The sequence below is a fragment of the Lasioglossum baleicum genome, chromosome 19 (assembly GCF_051020765.1).
Source record: "Lasioglossum baleicum chromosome 19, iyLasBale1, whole genome shotgun sequence".
Taxonomy (NCBI): domain Eukaryota; kingdom Metazoa; phylum Arthropoda; class Insecta; order Hymenoptera; family Halictidae; genus Lasioglossum; species Lasioglossum baleicum.
In genome coordinates, this window is record NC_134947.1 from 8,174,411 (window position 1) to 8,199,173 (window position 24,763).

The window sequence follows — 24,763 nt, forward strand, 5'->3', positions numbered from 1 at the left end:
GATGCGTGTTTAAAGCTCAGCAATTTCGAGGGCACCGCCATGTTGGCATGTACTCAGGCGTGCCGGTAGACAATAATTCATTCTGTTGCAGTCAAAGAGCTAAAAAAAGAGCGAACGACAGGCGTTGAAATCACGCAGGTTGACTTTTTTTAAGGACGAACAATAAAAATTAAATGAGTTATTCTTTTCGTAGAGTATGTTCTCAAAAATATGACTTGACTATTGTAAGGAATAAGCCGTATTTATTTGTAAAAATATGACACATGGATAACCATTCGTTGACAGACGTGTTGTTTCTCGCGAAAGCTCGTTTTGATCTGATCTTCTTTTTCAATTACAATTTTAGAATTCTTCTGTTCCGATTCTCTATTTTATAAATTTAACTATATATAGGGTTATTTGTTAATACACACATGTACATACATATAATACACACACATCATTCGTACTTTGACCCTATAGGGTTAAACTAGGGTTAAACTATAGGGTTAAAGTATGAATGATGTGTGTGTATTATATGTATGTATGTACATGTGTGTATTAACAAATAACCCTATATATAGTTAAATTTATAAAATAGAGAATCGGAACAGAAGAATTCTAAAATTGTAATTGAAAAAGAAGATCAGATCAAAACGAGCTTTCGCGAGAAACAACACGTCTGTCAACGAATGGTTATCCATGTGTCATATTTTTACAAATAAATACGGCTTATTCCTTACACTATTTTTAACATTCTCGGAAACGAACAAAGGAAACTCGAGATATCGTGGCAACCGTGTCGATAAAACCTCGTTTAGGGGAACAAGAGTTACCACCTCTCTCCTAGCGGATCGGTCACGTGGCATTATGACACGCGCACGACAGAGAAGAAACGCGTCACGTGACCGGACGGTGGCGAGAGCGTGGGGAAGATAGAGCGGGGACACGAGTCTTAATCCGGCGCGACGCTGCTTACAAGGCGAGTTGCATTCTTCGAACTTGTATAACTACGTTAATTTTTGCGAAATCAAAGAAATCCTTTCGCATACATATTCCGCGACATACTTAAAGGAAACGCGAGAATGGAAGACTGGATTTTTTGATAACGAAAAACCAGAATGACCCATTAAGGGTTACAATTACAGCTGGGCAGAGCTGTCTCCTATCGGCGAAAGGTTCCGCGGGTGCGCCATCTTTTTTTTCCTCCGCCCCTGTCTCGCCTTCGATCGTTCGTTTTCGTTCGACTGCACAAACAAATGTCGCTGCCGGGATCCTGAATTCGGAATTCACCGGTTTGACCAGTCGATAACGAGTACTATTTACGGGCCACGCTCTACCGTTGCCATTTTTGTTCAATGCGCGCCGCGCTGCGCCGTGTCCCATGCCCTGTTACGATCGAGTGTTACGTGCGTGCGCGCGCGACAAATCTTAGGTAATTGAACGATCGGTAACCAGCGTCGCTCGGGCTTTCGGTGAGCTGCTTACGTTTGTTCAATGTCATGCTTCCTGTCCCGTGCATGTGTCAGCCGGGTAGCATGGCTGAGTTATCGGCGAACCTGTTTCCACCTGACGGCCAATGCGGATTAATTAGCACAGCGCCGATTAACGAGCTCGTTTGTTCTCGTTTTTACCCCTCCTCCCTTCCCGTATATCCACTTTTCTATTCATTCGATATACCATCTATGCTTTATTTATTGGGTGACACTTTTCTATGGACGAGCACGTTTCCTTCGTGAACCGTGTTCTCATTTTTAGTATCAATCAGAGTTGGGCAGGAATTAATTACATGAGTAACTACAGTCCGCGACAAAAAGATGGCACACCACGAAAATTCAATGTTTTCATCATTTGGACATGACAAATCTAGTCTTTCTTGGTACTTACACATTTTTACTACAAAATAAACTACATTACAAACAATAAAATTAAAGAAAATTGTCCGTTTGCTTATGGAAACAAAAAATAACAAAAACCGGCACGACAAAATGATGGCACATATACCAAAAAATACGTGATTTACCTACATCAAAAACATAACATTGTGTTTAATATTTTGTATGGCCTCCCTTATTCTCCAGAACAGCCAACATACGCTTTGGAAGCGACTTAAAGAGTTTTTTAATGTATTTTGGACGTATTTTTGTCCATTCTTGATGTATACATGTTTTCAATTCTGCAAGGCTTTGGAATTGTCTTCCGCCTTCATAAACATGTCTTGCGAGATGCGACCAACAATTTTCAATTATGTTGAGATCTGGCGATCTCGCTGGCCACTTTAAGACACTAATTTTCTTTTGCTCAAAGTACTGCTTAACGCATTTTGCAGTATGCACACTTGCATTATCCTGCTGAAATGTAAAATTTTCCCCGGAAATTGTCCGTCCGAATTTAGTTAATTGTTCGTCTATCAAATCTATATAAATTTTGCTGTTCATAGTTTTCTTTATAAATTTTACTTCAGTCACCCCTCGATACCCAATTCCGGCCCAAAGCATTACTCCTCCGCCACCCATGTGTCTGCGGCTTAATATTCTTTCTTCTTTTCGCAGGTCGTGATAATAGTGTGCGAAACCATCCGGTCCATCTAGATTAAACCTTTTCTCATCACTAAAAATAACATGACGCCACTTTTTTCTCCAATGTATGTGCTCATGTGCAAATTTCAGACGCTCTGATTTATACTGAGCGGTTAAAGGTGGTTTTTTCTTCAATTTCATTCGAACCAAGTGCGGACATTCTTTTATTATCCTTTGCACATTACGTATATGTGTATGTACGCCTGCTGCTTTAACGATTTGTCGTGCTGTTCCCGAAGAATTCGAAGCTTCTTTTAAAATTGCACGTTTTCCGCGATTGCTTACTGCTTTTGGTCGACCAGAACTCTTTTTTTTCCGTATGTTTTGGGATTTTTTCATAAATTATACACCACATTTCTGCTCCGATGTATAATACGTGCAATTTTTGAAATCGAGTAATTCTCTTTATGCAATGTCAAAATCGTTTTTATTTCAGCATCGGATAACGATTTTCCAGTACCCATAGTGTATGTAATTTCTATAGTAATAAGAATCACACACAATATTTAATGCACAGTCAAACAGTACACGATACAAACAGTTTGACGGTCTAGTGTTAACTGCAGAGAAAGAATTTTAAGAATGTGCCATCAATTTGTCGCGCCGATGACCCCGGTTGTTTACATTTAGACTAGAGTCTGCAACCTCCGCTGACCTCCGCCGGTGTAAGTAAGCTAGAAGCTCCACCGAAGTACATACACCGAGAGAAACATATCAAATTTTATCACAGTTTTAAGAAATAGCAATATTTACGGGTGTGCCATCTTTTTGTCGTGGACTGTAGAGGGTTATTGTTGCTCGCTCGCTTTGCTCGCTCGCGGATAGGACTGCTCTTGCGAAAGGGTTAGTGGTACGCATGGCTAGTAGTACCTATAGCTATTAATGTTTTTTTTTTATTTGGTGTGTGACTCTCCACGAGCCACACAAAGAACTTCCCGATTCGTTAGTTGCAGTATATTATTATCATTATTAAGTGTACGTTTTAAGAAGATTATACGTTTTCAGGGAAATTCAATAGTTTTCTACTTATCAAAATGTTTGCTATATGGCGTCACATTAAACCAACATCGTATGCTCGTTGCTCGCTTGGTTCCTTGTTATAGCATACTAATGTTGCAAAATAAATTGTCTTAATTAGTTTTTCGCAAACGATACAACTCCTCATTATCCGGGTGTGTAGTAGTGATCTTGGTTTTCTTCGATACTGTTAATTTAAATTGTCCCAAAATATATAAACTACGCTCAATTTTGAAACTCTGCTCAGTGCTACATACAATATTTGTAAAGTTCGCCTTTCTGATTTTTTAAAATCCAAACATACTTTCTCGTATGTTTGTCCCTGACTTTTATGAATCGTAATCGCTTCAGCAGGAACCACTGGAAATTGACTACGTGTGATTTGATATTTTTCCTCACTCTACATATTTACTTGATTCGATATTTTTATTATTGGTGTAAAATTTTGATCAATATTTGTGCATTTTTCATATAATCACGATAACGAGTTCTTACTTTCACTCCTACTCTGGCCAATTGAAAATCTAACCACAATATAGACGGAATTTTAGTATTTTCTTGAAAAGTAATAAATTTTAATATTCCGCATGTGTTCTCCATTAATCAATCCGTTTTCAACATCAATGTTATTAATAATTATCATATAGTTTATATTAATTTTCAATTTAATCTCAGTTAATAATTCGTTTTGAACTGATTGTTTTTTTAAAGATTGTAATATAAATTCTTTTTGTACTTTCATCGATATTCTTTGAAAATGTATTCTCGCGAGTAGAGATGATTAACTCACTCTTGCATTGGGATAATTTTCTATTATTGTAAGCGGAAAAATCATCGTAAGGTACAAAAAAAAATTTAAAAGAAATTTTTTTTTTAAATTTTAAAAAAATCGAAAAAATTTTTTTTGTGTAATTACGTTTGTTTCTTCGGTGGAAACTTTCCGTTCTCTCGTATAAATTGCATTGTTGAATGAACTTCTTTCGAAAAAACTAAAAATACTAAAAAAAACTACTTGACCAAAATGGACCAAAATCTAATCAGCTCTAAGTTACAGCGGGGCACATCGATTGCATCTTTCATCATCCTGATCGCGTTGTTACTTTTTCTGAAAACGTTAACGAAAAATTTGATTACATAGAAACGGCCATACGCACACACACACATACGAACATTTTGCTGAAAATAGTCTAAAATGACTGCAATGACCATGAAACGTGAAGATCTGCTAAAAAATCGATTTTCGATTTTCGGGGTCATTACATTAACTACCCTATAAAATCGGGAAGTTAATTAATTACATCTTCAATTACATGTGCAAAAGTGGACCGTAATTACAATAAGAAAACGGTGAAATGGTCAAAAACATAAAAATTAGTGGTTTAAAAGAACAATTGCCCTGAAGTAATTGTTAGGCTCAATTACAATTACTGTAATTGTGTTAAGTAATTGCAATTACTTCTTTCACAATTACTGATTGAGCGAAAGTAATTGCAATTACCAATTACAATTACATGTAATTGTAATTTTATTTCTGCAACTTCAAATTACAGTAATTGCTAAGTAATTGTAATTGTAATTGAAATTACATTTCGCCCAATTCTGACTAATTGCAATTACCAATTACAATTACATGTAATTGTAATTTTATTTCTGCAATTTCAAATTACAGTAATTGCTAAGTAATTGTAATTGCAATTGAAATGACATTTTGCCCAACTCTGCTCGACACGTATTGTCGGCAAAGTGAAACAGTTGAATCGACAAGTTGGTGGAAACGAAAATCGTGAAAAATTCGCAGCGCAAGAGGGTAATAGTCCAGTCGCCAGGTACTTTTACCTGGAAAATATTCCGAACTTAATGAAATTTTGACACGTCATTTAGGGGTACTCTGGGGTGTCGAATCTGAGTTTTCGACCTCGAGGACCCTGTGCTAACTTGGGGAGTGGGAAAAAACCACGATTTTTGTTACCTGTTTTTGGTATTTCGCCTATAACTCAAAAACTGTGGGTTCTATGAACTTTTGTCTTCAATTTTTGGAAAGAGCATTAAATTTCCTTCAAATTTCACTAGTCAACCGTATTTTTTTATGCAATAGGTACCGAGAAACAGGCGTTCAAAATTAGGAAATGTTTCTCAAAATGTCATTTTGAGCCACACATTGTGACATTTAGCAGGAAATTGCAGGTTTTTGGCTCACAAATTTAGTTTTTCAACATATCTACATATAATCTACATACTATGTAGACTCTTATTTTTTTTTTTACATTGAAAAATATCCTCAAAAATGTGTACAAAAGTGATGCCTCTTCGTCTTTAATGATTGTTTAAACGTGTTTAAACAATCATAATGTATTACTATTGCACATCACTGGATTCGGGAAAGTCTAGAGAATCTTTTGCTGTAAAGAATAATACAATACTTTTATAATAACATCATAATATCTGTTCAAAGTCGAAAACGTGGTTTTTTTCAAACTCAAATTTCTCAAAAACTGTGCGTGTAGGAGAAAAATTAAGACTAGATTCGGAATCAGCGCTAAAAACTGTATAAGATACACCCAACAGTTATATGGAAACATTTTTGTCGTTGGACAGTGTAATTTGCTCCGTCTTTCTCTACATTCGTCAGTTGCCACTTAATTTCCTAATTTCGAACGCCTGTCTCTCGGTGCCTATTTGGTCGAAAAAAAAGATTGACCAGTGAAATTTGAAGGAAATTTAATGCTCTTTCCAAAAATGGAAGACAAACGATCATAGGACCCACAGTTTTTGAGTTATAGGCGAAAAACCAAAACAAGGTAATAAAAATTGTGGTTTTTTCCCCCTCCCCAAGTTAGCACAGGGTCCTCCAGGTCGAAAACTGAGATTCGACACCCCAGAGTACCCCTAAATGATGTGTCAAAATTTCATTAAGTTCGGAATATTTTCCAGGTAGACGCCTTTTTTTTGCGACCTGCCGACTGGACTATAAGGAGGGTTGTCGCTGTTGAATCATGAAAACAATACAGCGCGGCGAAGACAATGAAAGACAATAATGCGAAGTTGGCGTGCAGTCACACAATCGATAACCGAGAGGAAATGGCCGTCGATTTAGAAGTTAATCCGGCGACTTGAACGCTCGCGTAAGAGGTGATTACGCGCACGTGGTGCATCGCCGACGTAGTTTCGCACAGACTAATGCCTCCACTCCTCGTAACCATCTCATCATGAGCTCTTTCGCATGCGGTTCAACCACGGAAGAAGAAGAAGAAGAAGAAAAAGAAGGCAGCAAATAAAAAGGCGGAAGAAAGAACGGGGACCGTGTGCACGGGTCGCGCGATTATTTCCCAGGGGAAAAAGGCGCGTGTCAGCGCGCGGAGGTTTATGACAATGGGGATGGGACGACGACGGGACGGGGCTCCGCGAGAAGGGGACGTAGAAACGCGCTGCAATCTCCGGGGTACAGTGAATCAACCGCCATAAAATAGCTGCGTGCAAGTATTTTAATGGGACCGCGGGCCTACTATCTTCCGGGGATCAAACGCGGCGTTTAGCATGCATCAACTCGCGTAACGCGTACGCGCCGCTCGTCCTACGTCCGCTACAGAGAGCCTCTTACCTTTTTACGAGACGCCGAAACGGTAAATGAAATCATTAGGGTGCGCTGACCTGCCTATCCGAGCCTATTATATCTCGACGACGCGCACATGTCCCGCGATCGTTCGAACGTCGATTACACGGAGCTTGTTTATTCGATGCGAGCACCGACTCTCATCGACGCATTTTCTTCATCGCTGATTTCAAACCCCCGACCACTGGGGGTCGGGTCGCCCCCTCCCTCTCAGGATCTTCGAGTGTACGCAGGTTTTGCACTCCAAATCCACCCTTTTGCAAATCAATTTCATCCTCTTGCAAATCAATTTCTACCTTTCACATGTTTTTGTAAAAAGAAATTAAATCAAATCTAAATTACAGGTTTTACACTGCAAATTCACCCTTTTGCAAGTTAAATGCACCATTTTGCAAATCAATTACAACCTTTTGCAAGTCAAATAGGCCCTTTTGAAAATCCATTTCGCCCTTTTGCAAATCAATTTCTACCTTTTACATGTTTTTGTAAAAAAAATTAAATCAAATCTAAATTACAGGTTTTACACTGCAAATTCACCCTATAGCAAGTTAAATACAGCATTTTGCAAATCAATTACACCCTTTTGCAAGTCAAATTGGCCCTGTTGAATATCCATTTCGCCCTTTTGCAAATCAATTTCTACCTTTCATATGTTTTTGTAAAAAAGAATTAAGTCAAATCTAAATTACAGGTTTTACACTGCAAATTCACCCTTTTGCAAGTTAAATGCACCATTTTACAAATCAATTACAACGTTTTGCAAGTCAAATAGGCCCTTTTGAATATCCATTTCGCCCTTTTGCAAATCAATTTCTACCTTTCACATGTTTTTGTAAAAAAAAATTAAGTCAAATGTAAGTTACAGGTTTGACACTGCAAATTCACCACTTTGCAAGTTAAATACACCATTTCGCAAATCAATTACACCCTTTTGCATGTCAAATAGGCCCTTTTGAATATCCATTTCGCCTTTTTGCAGATCAATTTCAACATTTTAGAAATAAAGTATATTTATAAGTAAGTCTCTTCTAAAAGCAATTGAATAAAATATAAATTACACGTTCTGCACTCCAAATTCGCCCTTTTGAAAATCAATTTCTATGTTTCACATGTTCTTGTAAAAAGAAAATTGAATGAAATGTAAATTACAGGTTTTACACTGCAAATTCACCCTTTTCCAAGTTAAATACACCATTTTGCATATCAATTACACCCTTCTGCAAGTCAAATAGGCCCTTTTCAATATTCATTTCGCCCTTTTGCAAATCAATTTCAACCTTTTAGAAATAAAGTATATTTTTAAGCAAGTTTCTTCTTAAAATAAATTAAATCAAATGTAAATTGCAGGTTTTGCAATCCAAATTCACCCTTTTGAAAATCAATTTCACCCTTTTGCACCTCAAACACACCCTTATGCAAATAAACTTCACCATTTTGCAAATCAATGTCTACCTTTTACACGGCTTCGTAAAAAGAAAATTAAATAAAATGTAAATTACAGGTTTTACACTGCAAATTCACCCTTTTGCAAGTTAAATACACCATTTTGCAAGTCAATTACACCCTTTTGCAAGTCAAATAGGCCCTTTTGAATATCCATTCCACTCTTTTGCAGATCAATTTCAACCTTTTAGAAATAAAGTATATTTATAAGTAAGTTTCTTCTAAAAACAATTGAATAAAATGTAAATTACAGGTTTTGCACTCCAAATCCACCCTTTTGCAAATCAATTTCACCCTTTAGCATGTAAAACACACCCTTATGCAAATAAACTTCACCATTTTGCAAATCAATTTCTACCTTTTACATGGTTTTGTAAAAAGAAAATTAAATCAAATGTAAATTACAGGCTTTGCACTCCAAATTCACCCTTTTGCAATTCAAACTCACCCTTCTGCAAATCAACTTCACCCTTTTGCAAATTAATTTCTACCTTTCACATATTTTTGTAAAAAAAAAATTAAATCAAATCTAAATTACAGGTTTTACACTGCAAATTCACCCTTTTGCAAGTTAAATACACCATTTTGCAAATCAATTACATCCTTCTGCAAGTTAAATACGCCCTTATAGAAATCAATTTCGCCCTTTTGCAAATCGATTTCAATCTTTTACAAATTAAGTATTTTTATGTAACTTTGCGTAAAAAAATATCAAATCAAATGTAAATTAATTATTAAGTGACTCGAAATTTTATTTTTTGCAAAGACATAAAATACATAAAATACATATTTAAAAGCAATTATACCAATTCATTGACTTTGTAATGTATGAAAACTGTCTGTAGATATGTACAATACATACATGTATTGATTGTAGCCGTTTTCTGATCAATGAATTTTAAAAATTAAAATACTAACACGGGAAGGACCCCCAAGCGTCCGACTTCGATTTCGATAATTTTTTGTTAGACGATGGTCTATGGATCCCTAATGATGTCTGCAAAATATGAGCTGTAGTTACTCAATAGTTTTAAAGATACAAACAATTACACTTTCACGCAACCTGCTGACACGACTAATCGAACTTCGAAAACTATGAACAAGGTATGAAACTTTAATTGTTTATATCTTTAAAACTATTGAGTAACTACACCTAATATTTTGCAGACATCATTAGGGATTCATATACCATCGTCTAACAAACAATTCTGAGAATATTTAAGAATTTAAAAAAAAAAAACTATTGAACCTTCTGCATTGAAATTCTGCACACATAATTATTGGCATTTCAAGTGCATGTATAACTTTTTAAAAACTAAAACCAGTCAAAATGTCTCTGTCGTGCATGTGTCACTACGTGACATGACTAATCCAGTACAGACAGAGAGAAAGTAGGTTATCCCCAGCCCTAGTCGTTTTAGGCTTATCAGGGAAACTTAATCCTTTCATAAACCCGTTCGGATAGTAGAGATTTACGTTAGATTCCTCCGAACCCCCCGAGTGGGGTATCAGTGGAAAGCGGGCGAAAAATAAAAGCGAATAGCGTAATAAAATTTACAAGTTAATAATACGATTAAGCAATTTTAAGAGAACGTAATTTTAGGTGTAGGAAGTTAAAATTGTAATCGCGATGTGAGAGGGGATCTAGCACAGTTTGGAACAGCCCTGGGGCTGTTAATAAATATGAAATTTCCTTTAAGAAAAAGATAGAGAGAGAGGGGGAACTTTTTCCCCTCTATTCGTGCTCCCTGCCCTGAGCGACTCTGCGAGAACGTCTGCGATTATTATCAATTAGGCCGTCCACACACGGGTCGATTGTAATCGCGTCGTGAAGTTCGTACGTCTTGCTCGTCATGTACGATTCGTGCGGCGAACGCGATTTCGTCCACACACGGGTCGATCGTCGATTTGGTCGACGCAATTCCAGTCGCATGCGATTCCCCTCCACGTGACTTCCAATGCAACTGAATGCAGAGCCACACACGGGTCGATTCGTGGTCGACTGAAATCGGTTCGACTGAAATCGGTTCGACTGAAATCGCGTCCGTGGCATGAACAGTCGCATGCGATTCCCCCTCCACGTGATTTCCAATGAAAATAAATGAAGAGCCGCACATTGAAATCGCCGCGATTCTAATCGCGTGCGATCGGCAGCGAAGTTGGAAAATCGCGTGGATCGTACGATTCGCGCGACTTATGGCGGTAAGTTTGTGCAGTTCATGTAATTTAAATGATTTGGCCATTATTTTTTGTAGTTTGAGTGCATTGCACTCTTCGATGTGGTCTATGTATTTAGGTTACATAGGTTATTATTTATTTATTATCTTTTTTTATGTTATTACGCATACTAATAACATTAAGGTAAGCTTTTTATTTACATAGTTGAATATAATCATGTAGGTTTATGAAAAACAAAAACAAAAGGCAAAGTAAAAAAAGATTGAAGTCACAGGGATTGATAAACTGTTGTACAATTTTCTGTGGAGTGGGAGTGTTCTTAGGGAGTTGTCTTCTCAGGTCGATTTAATCCGGAAGTATTACCAATTGGTATATTGAGCGAAGATTGAGGGAAATCTGTTGAACTTCCACCAACCTCATCTATGAGGAGCAAAGCTCTCCTTTTGTAACTCCTCAGATGAGCATTGCTCCTCATAGATGAGGTTGGTGGAAGTTCAACAGATTTCCCTCAATCTTCGCTCAATATACCAAGTGGTAATACTTCCGGATTAAATCGACCTGAGAAGACTTTGCCTTTTGTTTTTGTTTTTCATAAACCTACATGATTATGAAATGTATAATATTCAAATGTTCTCGGCGCAACGGTTCGATCAGTTAATAGGAAAAAAGCAAAATTTGCACGTTAGTTAGGAACTTTCAACGTTTCGATCTTCATTCAGATCATTTTCAAGAAAGTAGAAAAACTGCGTCTGAAAAATATATTTTCACAATGTAAAACCAGAAACTTTAAAATATCTGCGTAACCAGAATGTAACAATGTAACAAGATACTGCAATAATTTACTTACTAACTATTACGGCACTAACTAAACACTCTATGGAGTATGACCACGCCTTTGACTTTGAAAATTTTAAGGCAATTGAGAAAGAAAGTAATTTGAATAATAGGATTTTACTGGAAACGATTCATATGATTAAACATCATAGCGTTAATCTTAGGTATGAAACTCCTACGATTCAAGAATATTACGCAACACTACTGAACCAGTAGTGTGTTATGATGAATCACTTCCTAATAACAACTATTTTCCTATTACATACTATATAAATTACATCTTTTTCATATATTTAATAAAAGTTTTTCATCATATGGTCACGAACATGTGGCAAGTTTGGGTTTTTGACGTTTTTCACGGTTTGAAATAACCGCCAAACATCGATCGACCAGTTACGTTCTGTGTCTAATGACTTTGATGGTCTATGATCCAGTATCCTGTCTGACGACATGAAAGCAGCATGTGCTAAGACAATTTCAATTCCGTATTTATAATCTTTATAAAGCAATGTAAGTAAATTATTGCAGTATCTTGTTACATTGTTACATTCTGGTTACGCAGATATTTTAAAGTTTCTGGTTTTACATTGTGAAAATATATTTTTCAGACGCAGTTTTTCTACTTTCTTGAAAATGATCTGAATGAAGATCGAAACGTTGAAAGTTCCTAACTAACGTGCAAATTTTGCTTTTTTCCTATTAACTGATCGAACCGTTGCGCCGAGAACATTTGAATATTATACATTTCATTATCTTGCGATCGATATTTCAAACAACATCTACATGATTATATTCAACTATGTAAATAAAAAGCTTACCTTAATGTTATTACTATGCGTAATAACATAAAAAAAGATAATAAATAAATAATAACCTATGTAACCTAAATACATAGACCACATCGAAGAGTGCAATGCACTCAAACTACAAAAAATAATGGCCAAATCATTTAAATTACATGAACTGCACAAACTTACCTCCATGAGTCGCGCGAATCGTACGATCCACGCGATTTTCCAACTTCGCTGCCGATCGCACGCGATTAGAATCGCGGCGATTTCAATGTGCTGCTCTTCATTTATTTTCATTGGAAATCACGTGGAGGGGGAATTGCATGCGACTGGAATCGCGTCGACCGAATCGACGATCGACCCGTGTGTGGACGGCCTTATACTTTCTCCGCGTGTTAATTTCCCCGTGTAACTGCGGGCACAAATACAAATCGATGAAATTTCCGATTGATGGATGGTCTAATTTATCGCGATCGATTTTTCCTGTCTCGTCGATGTTAACGCGAGAAACTGGATTTGTACACGTACATTCTCGACGGTAGCCATTGGGTTAGCGTTCAGTCACGCACCTTTTCTCAGTTTTCCTTCCTCGTACCAGCACGTCGCGCGTCGCTCGACGCTGATTTACATTGGATGCATTATCTGATCGCGGACTCGCATGCGCCGTCAGATACGGTAATTAATCAGAAATCTCGATCAACCAGGAAAGCCGTGGATCACGGACGCGACATTGGTTCGCTTTGATTATACCGTTCGCGGTATTTAACCGATTCGCCACCCGGGTTTACGTCGCGAACTCGTCTCGTTTCTCATTAATCGTCCGATTGCTCTCTTTCACCGTCGGCGACACGGATCGCTGTACAGTTTAATTGGATCCCGAAGAGCTCAGCACGTTATCAGTATGCGTCTGATAATCCGAGATGTAACAATGTCACAAGTTTTGATATGCCGAGCGATTGCGAACTAACCGGCTCATAAAATATATCGAAACTGCCCGCGAAACCGGAACTCGCTCTCACGATCACCATGGGCGAGACGGGTTTCAAAAACTGCTCTTTAATCATTCGTAATCTTATTTGTGCTCGAATATGGCTGTATAGACATTAATTAGAAACAAGAACGTTCTCTTACTTCCATTGTCGAGTCGTTTGAACGTCTTCCGTAAAAAAAAGAACTGACAAGGGAAGGACCCCAAGTCTCCGACTTCGATTTCGATAATTTTTTGTGTGACGTCGGTATTTGGATCCCTAATAATGTCTGCAAAATATTAGGTGTAGTTACGCAATAGTTTTAAAGATATAAACAATTAAAATTCATATCTTATTGAGATACTATGATTAGCCGTGTAAGAACGTTGCGTGAAAGTTCAACTGTTCATATCTTTAAAACTATTGAGTAACTACCGCTAATATTTTGCAGACATCATTGGGGATCCATATACTATCGGCTCACAAAAGATTATCAAAATCGAAGTCGGACAACCTGGGATCCTTCCCGCGATCCTTCCCCAAAATGGCTACAATGAATACATGTATTGTACATATCTACAGACAGTTTTCATACATTACAAAGTCAGTGAATTGGTAGTTACTTTTAAATAAGTATTTGATGTACGTCCTTGCAATAAATAAAATTTTGATCGCTTAACAATTAATTTACAGTTGATTTAATTCGTTTTAGAAGAAACTTACTTAAAAATACACTTTATTTGTAGAAAGTTGAAACTGATTTGCAAAAAGATGAATTTGGAATGCAAAACGTGTAATTTAGATTTGATTTAATTTTTTTTTACAAAAACATGTAAAAGGTAGAAATTGATTTGCAAAAGGGTGAATTTGAATTGCAAAAGGGTGAATTTGGAGTGCAAAACCTGTAATTTACATTTGATTTAATTTTATTTTTACAAAACCATGTAAAAGGTAGACATTGATTTGCAAAATGGTGAAGTTTATTTGCATAAGGGTGTGTTTGAGGTGCAAAAGGGTGAAATTGATTTTCAAAAGGGTGAATTTGGATTGCAAAACCTGCAATTTACATTTGATTTAATTTATTTTAAGAAGAAACTTGCTTAAAAATATACTTTATTTCTAAATGATTGAAATTGATTTGCAAAAGGGCGAAATGAATATTGAAAAGGGCCTATTTGACTTGCAGAAGGGTGTAATTGATTTGCAAAATGGTGTATTTAACTTGGAAAAGGGTGAATTTGCAGTGTAAAACCTGTAATTTACATTTGATTTAATTTTATTTTTACAAAACCATGTAAAAGGTAGACATTGATTTGCAAAATGGTGAAGTTTATTTGCATAAGGGTGTGTTTGAGGTGCAAAAGGGTGAAATTGATTTTCAAAAGGGTGAATTTGGATTGCAAAACCTGCAATTTACATTTGATTTAATTTATTTTAAGAAGAAACTTGCTTAAAAATATACTTTATTTCTAAAAGGTTGAAATTGATTTGCAATAGGGCGAAATGAATATTGAAAAGGGCCTATTTGACTTGCAGAAGGGTGTAATTGATATGCAAAATGGTGTATTTAACTTGGAAAAGGGTGAATTTGCAGTGTAAAACCTGTAATTTACATTTCATTCAATTTTCTTTTTACAAGAACATGTGAAACATAGAAATTGATTTGCAAAAGGGTGAAGTTGCTTTACATAAGAGTGTGTTTGACTTGCAAAAGGGTGAAGTTGATTTGCAGAAGGGTGAATTTGAATTGCAAAAGGGTGAATTTGGAGTGCAAAACCTGTAATTTAGATTTGATTAAATTTTTTTTACAAAAACATGTAAAAAGTAGAAATTGATTTGCGAAAGGGTGAAGTTTATTTGCATAAGGGTGTGTTTGAGATGCAAAAGGGTGAAATTGATTTTCAAAAGGGTGAATTTGGAGTGCAAAACCTGCAATTTACATTTGATTTAATTTATTTTAAGAAGAAACTTGCTTAAAAATATACTTTATTTCTAAAAGGTTGAAATTGATTTGCAAAAGGGCGAAATGAATATTGAAAAGGGCCTATTTGACTTGCAGAAGGGTGTAATTGATATGCAAAATGGTGTATTTAACTTGGAAAAGGGTGAATTTGCAGTGTAAAACCTGTAATTTACATTTCATTCAATTTTCCTTTTACAAGAACATGTGAAACATAGAAATTGATTTGCAAAAGGGTGAAGTTGCTTTACATAAGAGTGTGTTTGACTTGCAAAAGGGTGAAGTTGATTTGCAGAAGGGTGAATTTGAATTGCAAAAGGGTGAATTTGGAGTGCAAACCCTGTAATTTAGATTTGATTAAATTTTTTTTACAAAAACATGTAAAAAGTAGAAATTGATTTGCGAAAGTGTGAAGTTTATTTGCATAAGGGTGTGTTTGAGATGCAAAAGGGTGAAATTGATTTTCAAAAGGGTGAATTTGGAGTGCAAAACCTGTAATTTAGATTTGATTAAATTTTTTTTTACGAAAACATGTAAAAAGTAGAAATTGATTTGCGAAAGGGTGAAGTTTATTTGCATAAGGGTGTGTTTGAGGTGCAAAAGGGTGAAATTGATTTTCAAAAGGGTGAATTTGCGAAACCTGCAATTTACATTTGATTTAATTTATTTTAAGAAGAAACTTGCTTAAAAATATACTTTATTTGTAAAAGGGCGAAATTGATTTGCAAAAGGATGTATTCCTCGAGGACAGAGTCAGTACGTCGCTTTTTGCATTTCTCCTGACTGCCTCTTCTCCCGGACTCATTCCACTCCCGTTCTTTGCTAAAATACTATAACCTCCGACCCTGAAATAACGTTAAAATAATTTTGGCCGGTTTCCCGCGTTCCCCGACCACTGTGATGCATCGTTCGCTTCCAGACCGATTCGAAACGCGCGGATGCCTCGCGTACCACCACTCACGAGATTTATCCTCAAAGATAATGTCCACGTCGCTCGCATATGCCGTGTTGCATGTCGACAAGCATGTAATCCTGCCGAGGCATACCTAAAATCGTTACAATTCCAGGCTCTTCCAATTTCAATGTACCATTAGCATGACCGGTGAACTACGGATTCCGATGCTGCGATAAGACCGCTGGTGATTTCGATGCTTGTCCGAGAGATTGCTCGCTGATGATCTCGATGCGTAGAAAATGGATCTCGCTCGGATTCAACGTGCAACGAAAGGATCTTCAATAATTCCAGCGAGTGAAATACTCTGATGAGCCAGATACGACGATATTGGGTCACTTTAACAATCTGCGTATCTTTCTGTGAACCTTTTTTTCAGGGAAAACATGCAAAGCAATGTGATGTTCGTCGTCGATCTACAATCCGTCACATAATTGATGGCAAACACTTTAATTCAATGGCCAATTTATGCCAATGGCGCCCGTGTATCCACTTTCAATTTCTTTTAAGAACTTCTGGCGTGTAGAATTGCAAGATCTCTAAATTTTCGTTCGAAAATTTTGAAAATTGCGGAACATCAATTAGTATTAGTTGGAAAAACGTCTTATCTCAGACGTTAAAACGACATCTCGGAAAGACGTTTTTAACACGTCCGAAATACGACGTCTTTAAACCGTCTCGAAAAAAGCGTTGATGAGGAAAACAAAGTTGTCGATCATTCTCGTATTTTCATAATCTCTGGATTTGAGAAAACATTGTTCATAGAAGGTAAAAATAAGACCATTTTTCTTACGTATTACGATCACAATATCAATACCAATACATATAACGATACCAATTTCAATTCAAATTCCAAATTTCAATTTCACCTCTTCATTTTCAACTCTGTAATATCAACTTCAATTTCAACTCTTCAATGTCAACTCTTCAATTTCACATCTTCAATTTCAACTCTTCAATTTCAACTTCAATTTCAACTCTTCAACTCTTCAATTTCAACTTCAACATCAATTTGAATTTTTATTGTAATTGTAATTTTTATCATTTTTATTGTAATTTTAATTGTAATTGTTATTTTTATTACACTTATTATGTCAATTCCACATGCGTTCTGCTAATAAAGCTTGATTGATTTAAGTTTAAACTTTAAACTCGTTTTTGTCGAAATCTATCCCTTCCCTTTTTTTAACTTCATTAATATTTATGGATTAAATTTCAAGACATTTTTAAGTCGTCTGTTTCACGTCTAGAAAATGTTCATGAGACGTTCGTACGATATTCGGGAGGTCTTTAAGATGTCCCTAAGAAGTCTTAAAGGTTCATAAATGTTAATTAAATCAAAAGAAGGGAAGAGTAAAAATTGATTTCGACAAAAACGAGTTTAAAGTTAAACCAATAAATAGCTTTATTAGAAGAACAAATGTGGAATTGACATAAAAAGTGTAATAAAGATAACAATTGCAATTAAAATCACTATAAAAATAATAAAAATTGAAGTTGAAATTGAAGACTTAAAACTGACGAGTCGAACTTGAAGTTGAAATGGAAATTAAAGTTGAAGTCAAAGCTGAAATTGACGTTGAAATTGAAGTTGAAATTGAAAAATTGAAGTTGAAATTGAAAAATTGAAGTTGAAATCGAAGAGTTGAAAGTTGAAATTGAAAAATTGAAGTTGAAATGGAAATTGAAGTCGAAGGTGAAATTGATGTTGAAATTGAAGAGTTGAAAGTTGAAATTGAAAAATTGAAGTTGATGTCGAAATTGAAGTTGATGTTGAAATTCAAGTTGAAATTGAAAAATTGAAGTTGAAATCGAAGAGTTGAAATTGAAGTTGAAATGGAAATTGAAATAGAAAGTGAAATTGAAGAGTTGAAAGTTGAAATTGAAAAATTGAAGTTGATGTTGAAATTGAAAAATTGAAGTTGAAATGGAAATTGAAGTCGAAGGTGAAATTGTTGTTGAAATTGAAGAGTTGAAAGTTGAAATTGAAAAATTGAAGTTGATGTTGAAATTGAAAAATTGAAGTTGATGTTGAAATTGAAAAATTGAAGTTGATGTTGAAATTGAAAAATTGAAGTTGATGTTGAAGTTGATGTTGAAATTCAAGTTGAAATTGAAATTGAAGAGTTGAAATTGAAGTTGAAATGGAAATTGAAGTCGAAGGTGAAATTGAAGAGTTGAAAGTTGAAATTGAAAAATTGAAGTTGATGTTGAAATTCAAGTTGAAATTGAAAAACTCAAGTTGAAATCGAAGAGTTGAAATTGAAGTTGAAATGGAAATTGAAGTCGAAGGTGAAATTCAAGTTGAAATTGAAAAATTGAAGTTGAAATGGAAATTGAAGTCGAAGGTGAAATTGATGTTGAAATTGAAGAGTTGAAAGTTGAAATTGAAAAATTGAAGTTGATGTTAAAATTGAAAAATTGAAGTTGATGTTGAAATTGAAGTTGAAATTGGAAAATTGAAGTTGAAATGGAAATTGAAGTCGAAGGTGAAATTGATGTTGAAATTGAAGAGTTGAAAGTTGAAATTGAAAAATTGAAGTTGATGTCGAAATTGAAGTTGATGTTGAAATTCAAGTTGAAATTGAAAAATTGAAGTTGAAATCGAAGAGTTGAAATTGAAGTTGAAATGGAAATTGAAATAGAAAGTGAAATTGAAGAGTTGAAAGTTGAAATTGAAAAATTGAAGTTGATGTTGAAATTGAAAAATTGAAGTTGAAATGGAAATTGAAGTCGAAGGTGAAATTGTTGTTGAAATTGAAGAGTTGAAAGTTGAAATTGAAAAATTGAAGTTGATGTTGAAATTGAAAAATTGAAGTTGATGTTGAAATTGAAAAATTGAAGTTGATGTTGAAATTGAAAAATTGAAGTTGATGTTGAAGTTGATGTTGAAATTCAAGTTGAAATTGAAATTGAAGAGTTGAAATTGAAGTTGAAATGGAAATTGAAGTCGAAGGTGAAATTGAAGAGTTGAAAGTTGAAATTGAAAAATTGAAGTTGATGTTGAAATTCAAGTTGAAATTGAAAAACTCAAGTTGAAATCGAAGAGTTGAAATTGAAGTTGAAATGGAAATTGAAGTCGAAGGTGAAATTCAAGTTGAAATTGAAAAATTGAAGTTGAAATGGAAATTGAAGTCGAAGGTGAAATTGATGTTGAAATTGAAGAGTTGAAAGTTGAAATTGAAAAATTGAAGTTGATGTTAAAATTGAAAAATTGAAGTTGATGTTGAAATTGAAGTTGAAATTGGAAAATTGAAGTTGAAATGGAAATTGATGTTGAAATTGAAGAGTTGAAAGTTGAAATTGATGTTAAAATCGAAGAGTTGAAATTGAAAAATTGATGTTGAAATCGAAGAGTTGAAATTGAAAAATTGATGTTGAAATCGAAGAGTTGAAATTGAAGTTGAAATGGAAATTGATGTTGAAATTGAAGAGTTGAAAGTTGAAATTGATGTTAAAATCGAAGAGTTGAAATTGAAAAATTGATGTTGAAATCGAAGAGTTGAAATTGAAGTTGAAATGGAAATTGAAGTCGAAGGTGAAATTGATGTTGAAATTGAAGAGTTGAAAGTTGAAATTGATGTTGAAATTGAAGTTGAAATTGATGTTAAAATTAAAGTTGAGATTGAAAAATTGAAGTTGAAATTGATGTTAAAATTAAAGTTGAGATTGAAAAATTGAAGTTGAAATCGAAGAGTTGAAATTGAAGTTGAAATTGATGTTAAAATTGATATTTGAAAAATTAAACAGTTTATCTTGAATAGTTGAAATTGAAGTTGAAATTGAAGTTGAAATTGAAATTGAAATTGAAGCAAAAACACTAACTCGTAGTTATAATACCAATCCTAATACATACTGCTAGATTATGAGTATATAAAAACCACACCGTTTATGGTCTTGAAGACATAATCGTTAAAAAGTCTTCTTAAGACGTAAGACTTTCAGACTTGGAATAGACGTAAAATTTAAGACGTCTTTAAGACATCGTATTCTATCTGGGTTTAAGGCCTCTGAATGTCCAACTGCAAACGTCTCAAAGACGTCATTGTGCTATCTGGGCAGTAACCCTATATCAAACATGAAAAAATCGACTGTTGGCTAGGAAAAACGGGTTTGCAGCTCATAGTGCACCGTTCTCCCCTGCGCACGAAGAAGCGACGAATCGGGTCGATCGATTCCGAGCCGTGCAATCTCGATCGCGAGTTCATTTAGGGGAACGGAGAACCGTGAATATGGAAAGTGTATTAATGAATCTGACGGCGCGTCGCGACGGATCGCGGAACGTTCGAGGAAATCGTTCAAGGCAGTCGAGATTAACGGCTCACCTTGCACGAACCACCGGCGTGCGCTTACGAATTGGAAGTATGTATAATTTCTCATCGGCGATCTAACGCAATTCGTATTGTTGTTGCGTGTACGAAAGCTAGATTTATTTCATTCGGCCCCGCGGAGATGAATGTCTCACGCAGAGGGAATTTAAACGTCTCTCGGTTAAAATTCGGCCGTAAAAGTGTCAAGATCGCGCATTAAGATTGGATAATTAACATTATTTCGCGACGTTCGAAATCTAGACGGACACACCGGAATGAAAATTTAAATGTCCATTTGCATCGTCTCCGACGATAAAGTCCGGAAGACAAATTGCCGGTTATCAACGACTTGCTTTGCTCGCGCCCACAGGAAACGTGTAATTATTATACTAATTTTCCGACGGAATGGAACTGTACACGTGCGTGTAGGATAAGTAATGACAGCCATTAGCAGCACCCGTAAAGCTTTCTTCTTACATTACTCATTTGCTTGCACGCCGCCAAGGGACAGTTGTGCTACTTGATCATTGCGATCGGTTGGGAACTCGCCTAGATCACAATAATTCGGTGCAATCACAGTGATCGACGAACTTGTTACACCTGCTCGAGACTAGACAATGTCTACAGGGTGTTCGCGTCGTTACCAGCGCTTTTTTGGACAGATATTTTGATTAGAAAATGTGAAAGTGGAGAAAGTTACAGGTTTTGCAATTCCAATTCACCCTTTGCAAGTCAAATACACCCTTCTGCAAATCAATTTCACCATTTTGCATATCAACTTCACCCTTTTGCAAATCCATTCCACTCTTTTATAAATAATGTATGTTTAAGAACGTTTTTGTAAAAAAAATCAGATCGAATGTAAATTACAAATTCTTGCAAATCAATTTCACCCTTTTGCAAATCAATGTCACCACTTTGCATATCAATTTCACCCTTTTGCGAATCCATTCCACTCTTTTATAAATAAAGTATGTTTAAGAATGGTTTTGTATAAAAAATCAAATCGAATGTAAATTACAAATTCTTGCAAATCAATTTCACCCTTCTGCAAATCAATTTCACCATTTTGCATATCAATTTCACCCTTTTGCGAATCCATTCCACCCTTTTTCGAATAAAGTATGTTTAAGAACGTTTTTGTAAAAAAAATCAAATCGAATGTAAATTACAAATTTTTGCAAATCAATTTCACCCTTTTTCAAGTCAAACATACCCTTCTGCAAATCAATTTCACCATTTTGCATGTCAATTTCGCCCTTTTGCAAATCCATTCCACTCTTTTATAAATAAAGTATGTTTAAGAATGGTTTTGTAAAACAAATCAAATCGAATGTAAATTACAAATTTTTGCAAATCAATTTCACCCTTTTGCAAGTCAAACACACCCTTCTGCAAATCAATTTCACCATTTTGCATTTCAATTTCGCCCTTTTGCAAATCCATTCCACTCTTTTATAAATAAAGCATGTTTAAGAATGTTTTTGTAAAAAAAATAAAATCGAATGTAAATTACAAATTCTTGCAAATCAATTTCACCCTTTGGAAGTCAAACACACCCTTCTGCAAATCAATTTCACCATTTTGCATATCAATTTCGCCCTTTTGCACATCCATTCCGCTCTTTTTCAAATCAATTTCACCCTTTTATGAATAAAGTATGTTTAAGAATGTTTTTGTAAAAAAAATCCCAACAAAAACATCCTGTAAATAGGAGCCAAGTTCCTATGGCCGTAAAAAGTTGTGAGATCAAATAAAATACGGCCAATTTCGTTAGCTCGGAAATACCTCTTGCAATACTGAAAAAAGCGTTTGTAAAAATTAGTTTAAAAGAACCCTATTTAATTTTTAAAGAGTTACATGGAGAGCTGAATTATTCAAACCTGGCCGTTACTTTTTAAACCAATGGCCATAAAAGGTGTTAGGTAGCGGCCAAGTTTGAATAATTTAGCCCTCCATGTAACTCTTTAAAAATTAAATAGCGTCCTTTTAAACTAATTTTTACAAACGCTTTTGTCAGTATTGCAAGAGGTATTTCTTAGCTAACGAACTTGGCCGTATTTTGTTTGATCTCACAACTTTTTACGGCCATAGGAACTTGACTCCTATTTAGAGGATGTTTTTGTTGGGATTTCATCAATTTTTGTTGAAATTTCATCAATTATCAAGTAGGTATTACTCTTATCCCTGATTCATTAAATCCTAAACATTTTTTATCTTTAAGGTGGACATCAAGTAAATTAATAAATGCATCTTCGTTTTACTACCTATTTATACCTTTTTCGTAATGTTTTTTTTTCATTACAACCCCTTTAAGGTGTAAAATTTCAAACTTTGATAATTATTCCTTTGAGTGTTTGTTATGGTGGACCTATTTACCAAATTTCAAGCTTGTAGGTCAATGGGAAGTACCTAAAAGGTTTTGATGATGTCAGTCAGTCAGTCAGTGACAAATTTAGCGATTTTTGAGGTCCTATATCTCGGAACCTACTAATGTTGGAAGATTAATGTTTTGTCAATATTGAGACATGATAGCATTTAACAACTGTACGAAATTACATCTCTCCATCTGCCTCCAGTGCCGAGGTATAACCCTCTAAAAAACGGCTAAGTTGTTTCGTGTAAAATGAGGTAGTGCGAGAACTTGGCTGGTGCACTACCGTGCACCTAGATCAAATTAAATGTAAATTAGATAATAAAAAGAAGAAGTTACAGACCTGCAGATAAGGGCTGGCAGCTGATAAGACGAGTCGATGCGCGAGGAACCTCTGCCCGTCGGGGCAGCAAAGAGCAACGTCGGCGAACCTCTGGGACAGCATCGCCTCCTTGAGGAACTCTCCGACGTCCGGTGCTCTCCCGGAAACTCGAATTACTTCTCCCATCATGCTCCAACTTGCTCGAGATCACTGTTCACTGGTCAGTCACTATATTCTGAACGATCACCGACAGTCCCAACATTTCCCCATAACACTCGGGATTTCTCGAACGACGATTCTCCGAATCGACAATTGTTTCTCACTGAACCGCATTCGACGCATTCACAGGTGTCTATCAAATTCCCTCGAAGCGTTGCCCGAAACTGAAGCGTACTATCCGAACAATCGTTGACATTGGCACCGAACACAGCGCTACAAGAGAAGAAACAGCTACAGAATTCTGAATAGCAACTCGCGAAACGGTCGACCGACAGAAACGACCTCGATGCCCAGCAGATCCTCCGAATATTGTGTGCTACCTTCTTCCAGCACTGTGTTTGATTAATACAATGGTCGAAATTTCTATAAAGTCATCTTCTTTTTCATAGATATTTTAAAAGTATCACCATTTTTGTTGATTTATCGTATCTGATCTTGTGCCTTGTAGACACTCGGATAGAGGGACTGCGTACTCTAGACCGCTATGTTTACAATTTACGTTTGTTTTGATTTTTTTCTGTGTGGTGCAGAACACAAATGCGAAGTTTCTATAAAGTCACTTAGTGTTTCTCTGTATTCTGAGCAGAGAACTACGGAAAACTGCGAATATTCTAAAAGTATTAGTTTTAGAACTCACAGAAATCCTGTTTGTTATAATTTGATTCACGTGTATGAGAATGCCGAGAGGAAAAGTACTAACAAGTGAAGAAAAAGCATCAATCGATGCTTATAAAGATATGGGCTGCTCTAATCGCGCAATTGCTAAGAAAACTAATCGGTCATATACTGTGATTAATAATTATATCAATTTACGTGAAAATTACGGAAAAAATCATCTTAAAGGTAATAATAAAATATAGTCAAAGAGACAACATTCAATATTAATGAGGTCTGCAGCTAAGGAAAGGAAAAATGCAGCAGAATTTCGAGCTGAATTGGAGCTCCCAGAAACAACAAGACGTATGCAACAACTTTTAAATTCTTCTGGAGAAAAATACAACGTAAATCAGACCTTAAAGAAGTACATAAACCGGCCCGTATTGATTTCGCACGGGCACAAAACACAGTGACTTTATACGACCACTGTAGACAGCGGATTTTATGCGTTTATGACAAAAATGAAATGTATGCGGTTACGACAAGAATTCAAAAATGAATTTAATAATACTATTATATTGTTTTCCGTCGTCTAATAATGATACAAGGGAAAATGATTGTCAAAGACAA

General features: G+C 35.5%; 1 protein-coding gene across 1 annotated transcript in view; it reads right to left on the reverse strand.

The window, feature by feature from the left end:
- The window catches only part of LOC143218322 (uncharacterized), a 104,455-nt gene that overhangs the window by 57,326 nt on the left and 22,366 nt on the right, over positions 1-24,763 (reverse strand). The window contains exon 2 of the mRNA XM_076443454.1: positions 23,339-23,749. Coding sequence (XP_076299569.1) covers positions 23,339-23,506 — 168 coding nt within the window. The 5' untranslated portion in view covers positions 23,507-23,749. The remainder of the gene's footprint in view (positions 1-23,338; positions 23,750-24,763) is intronic.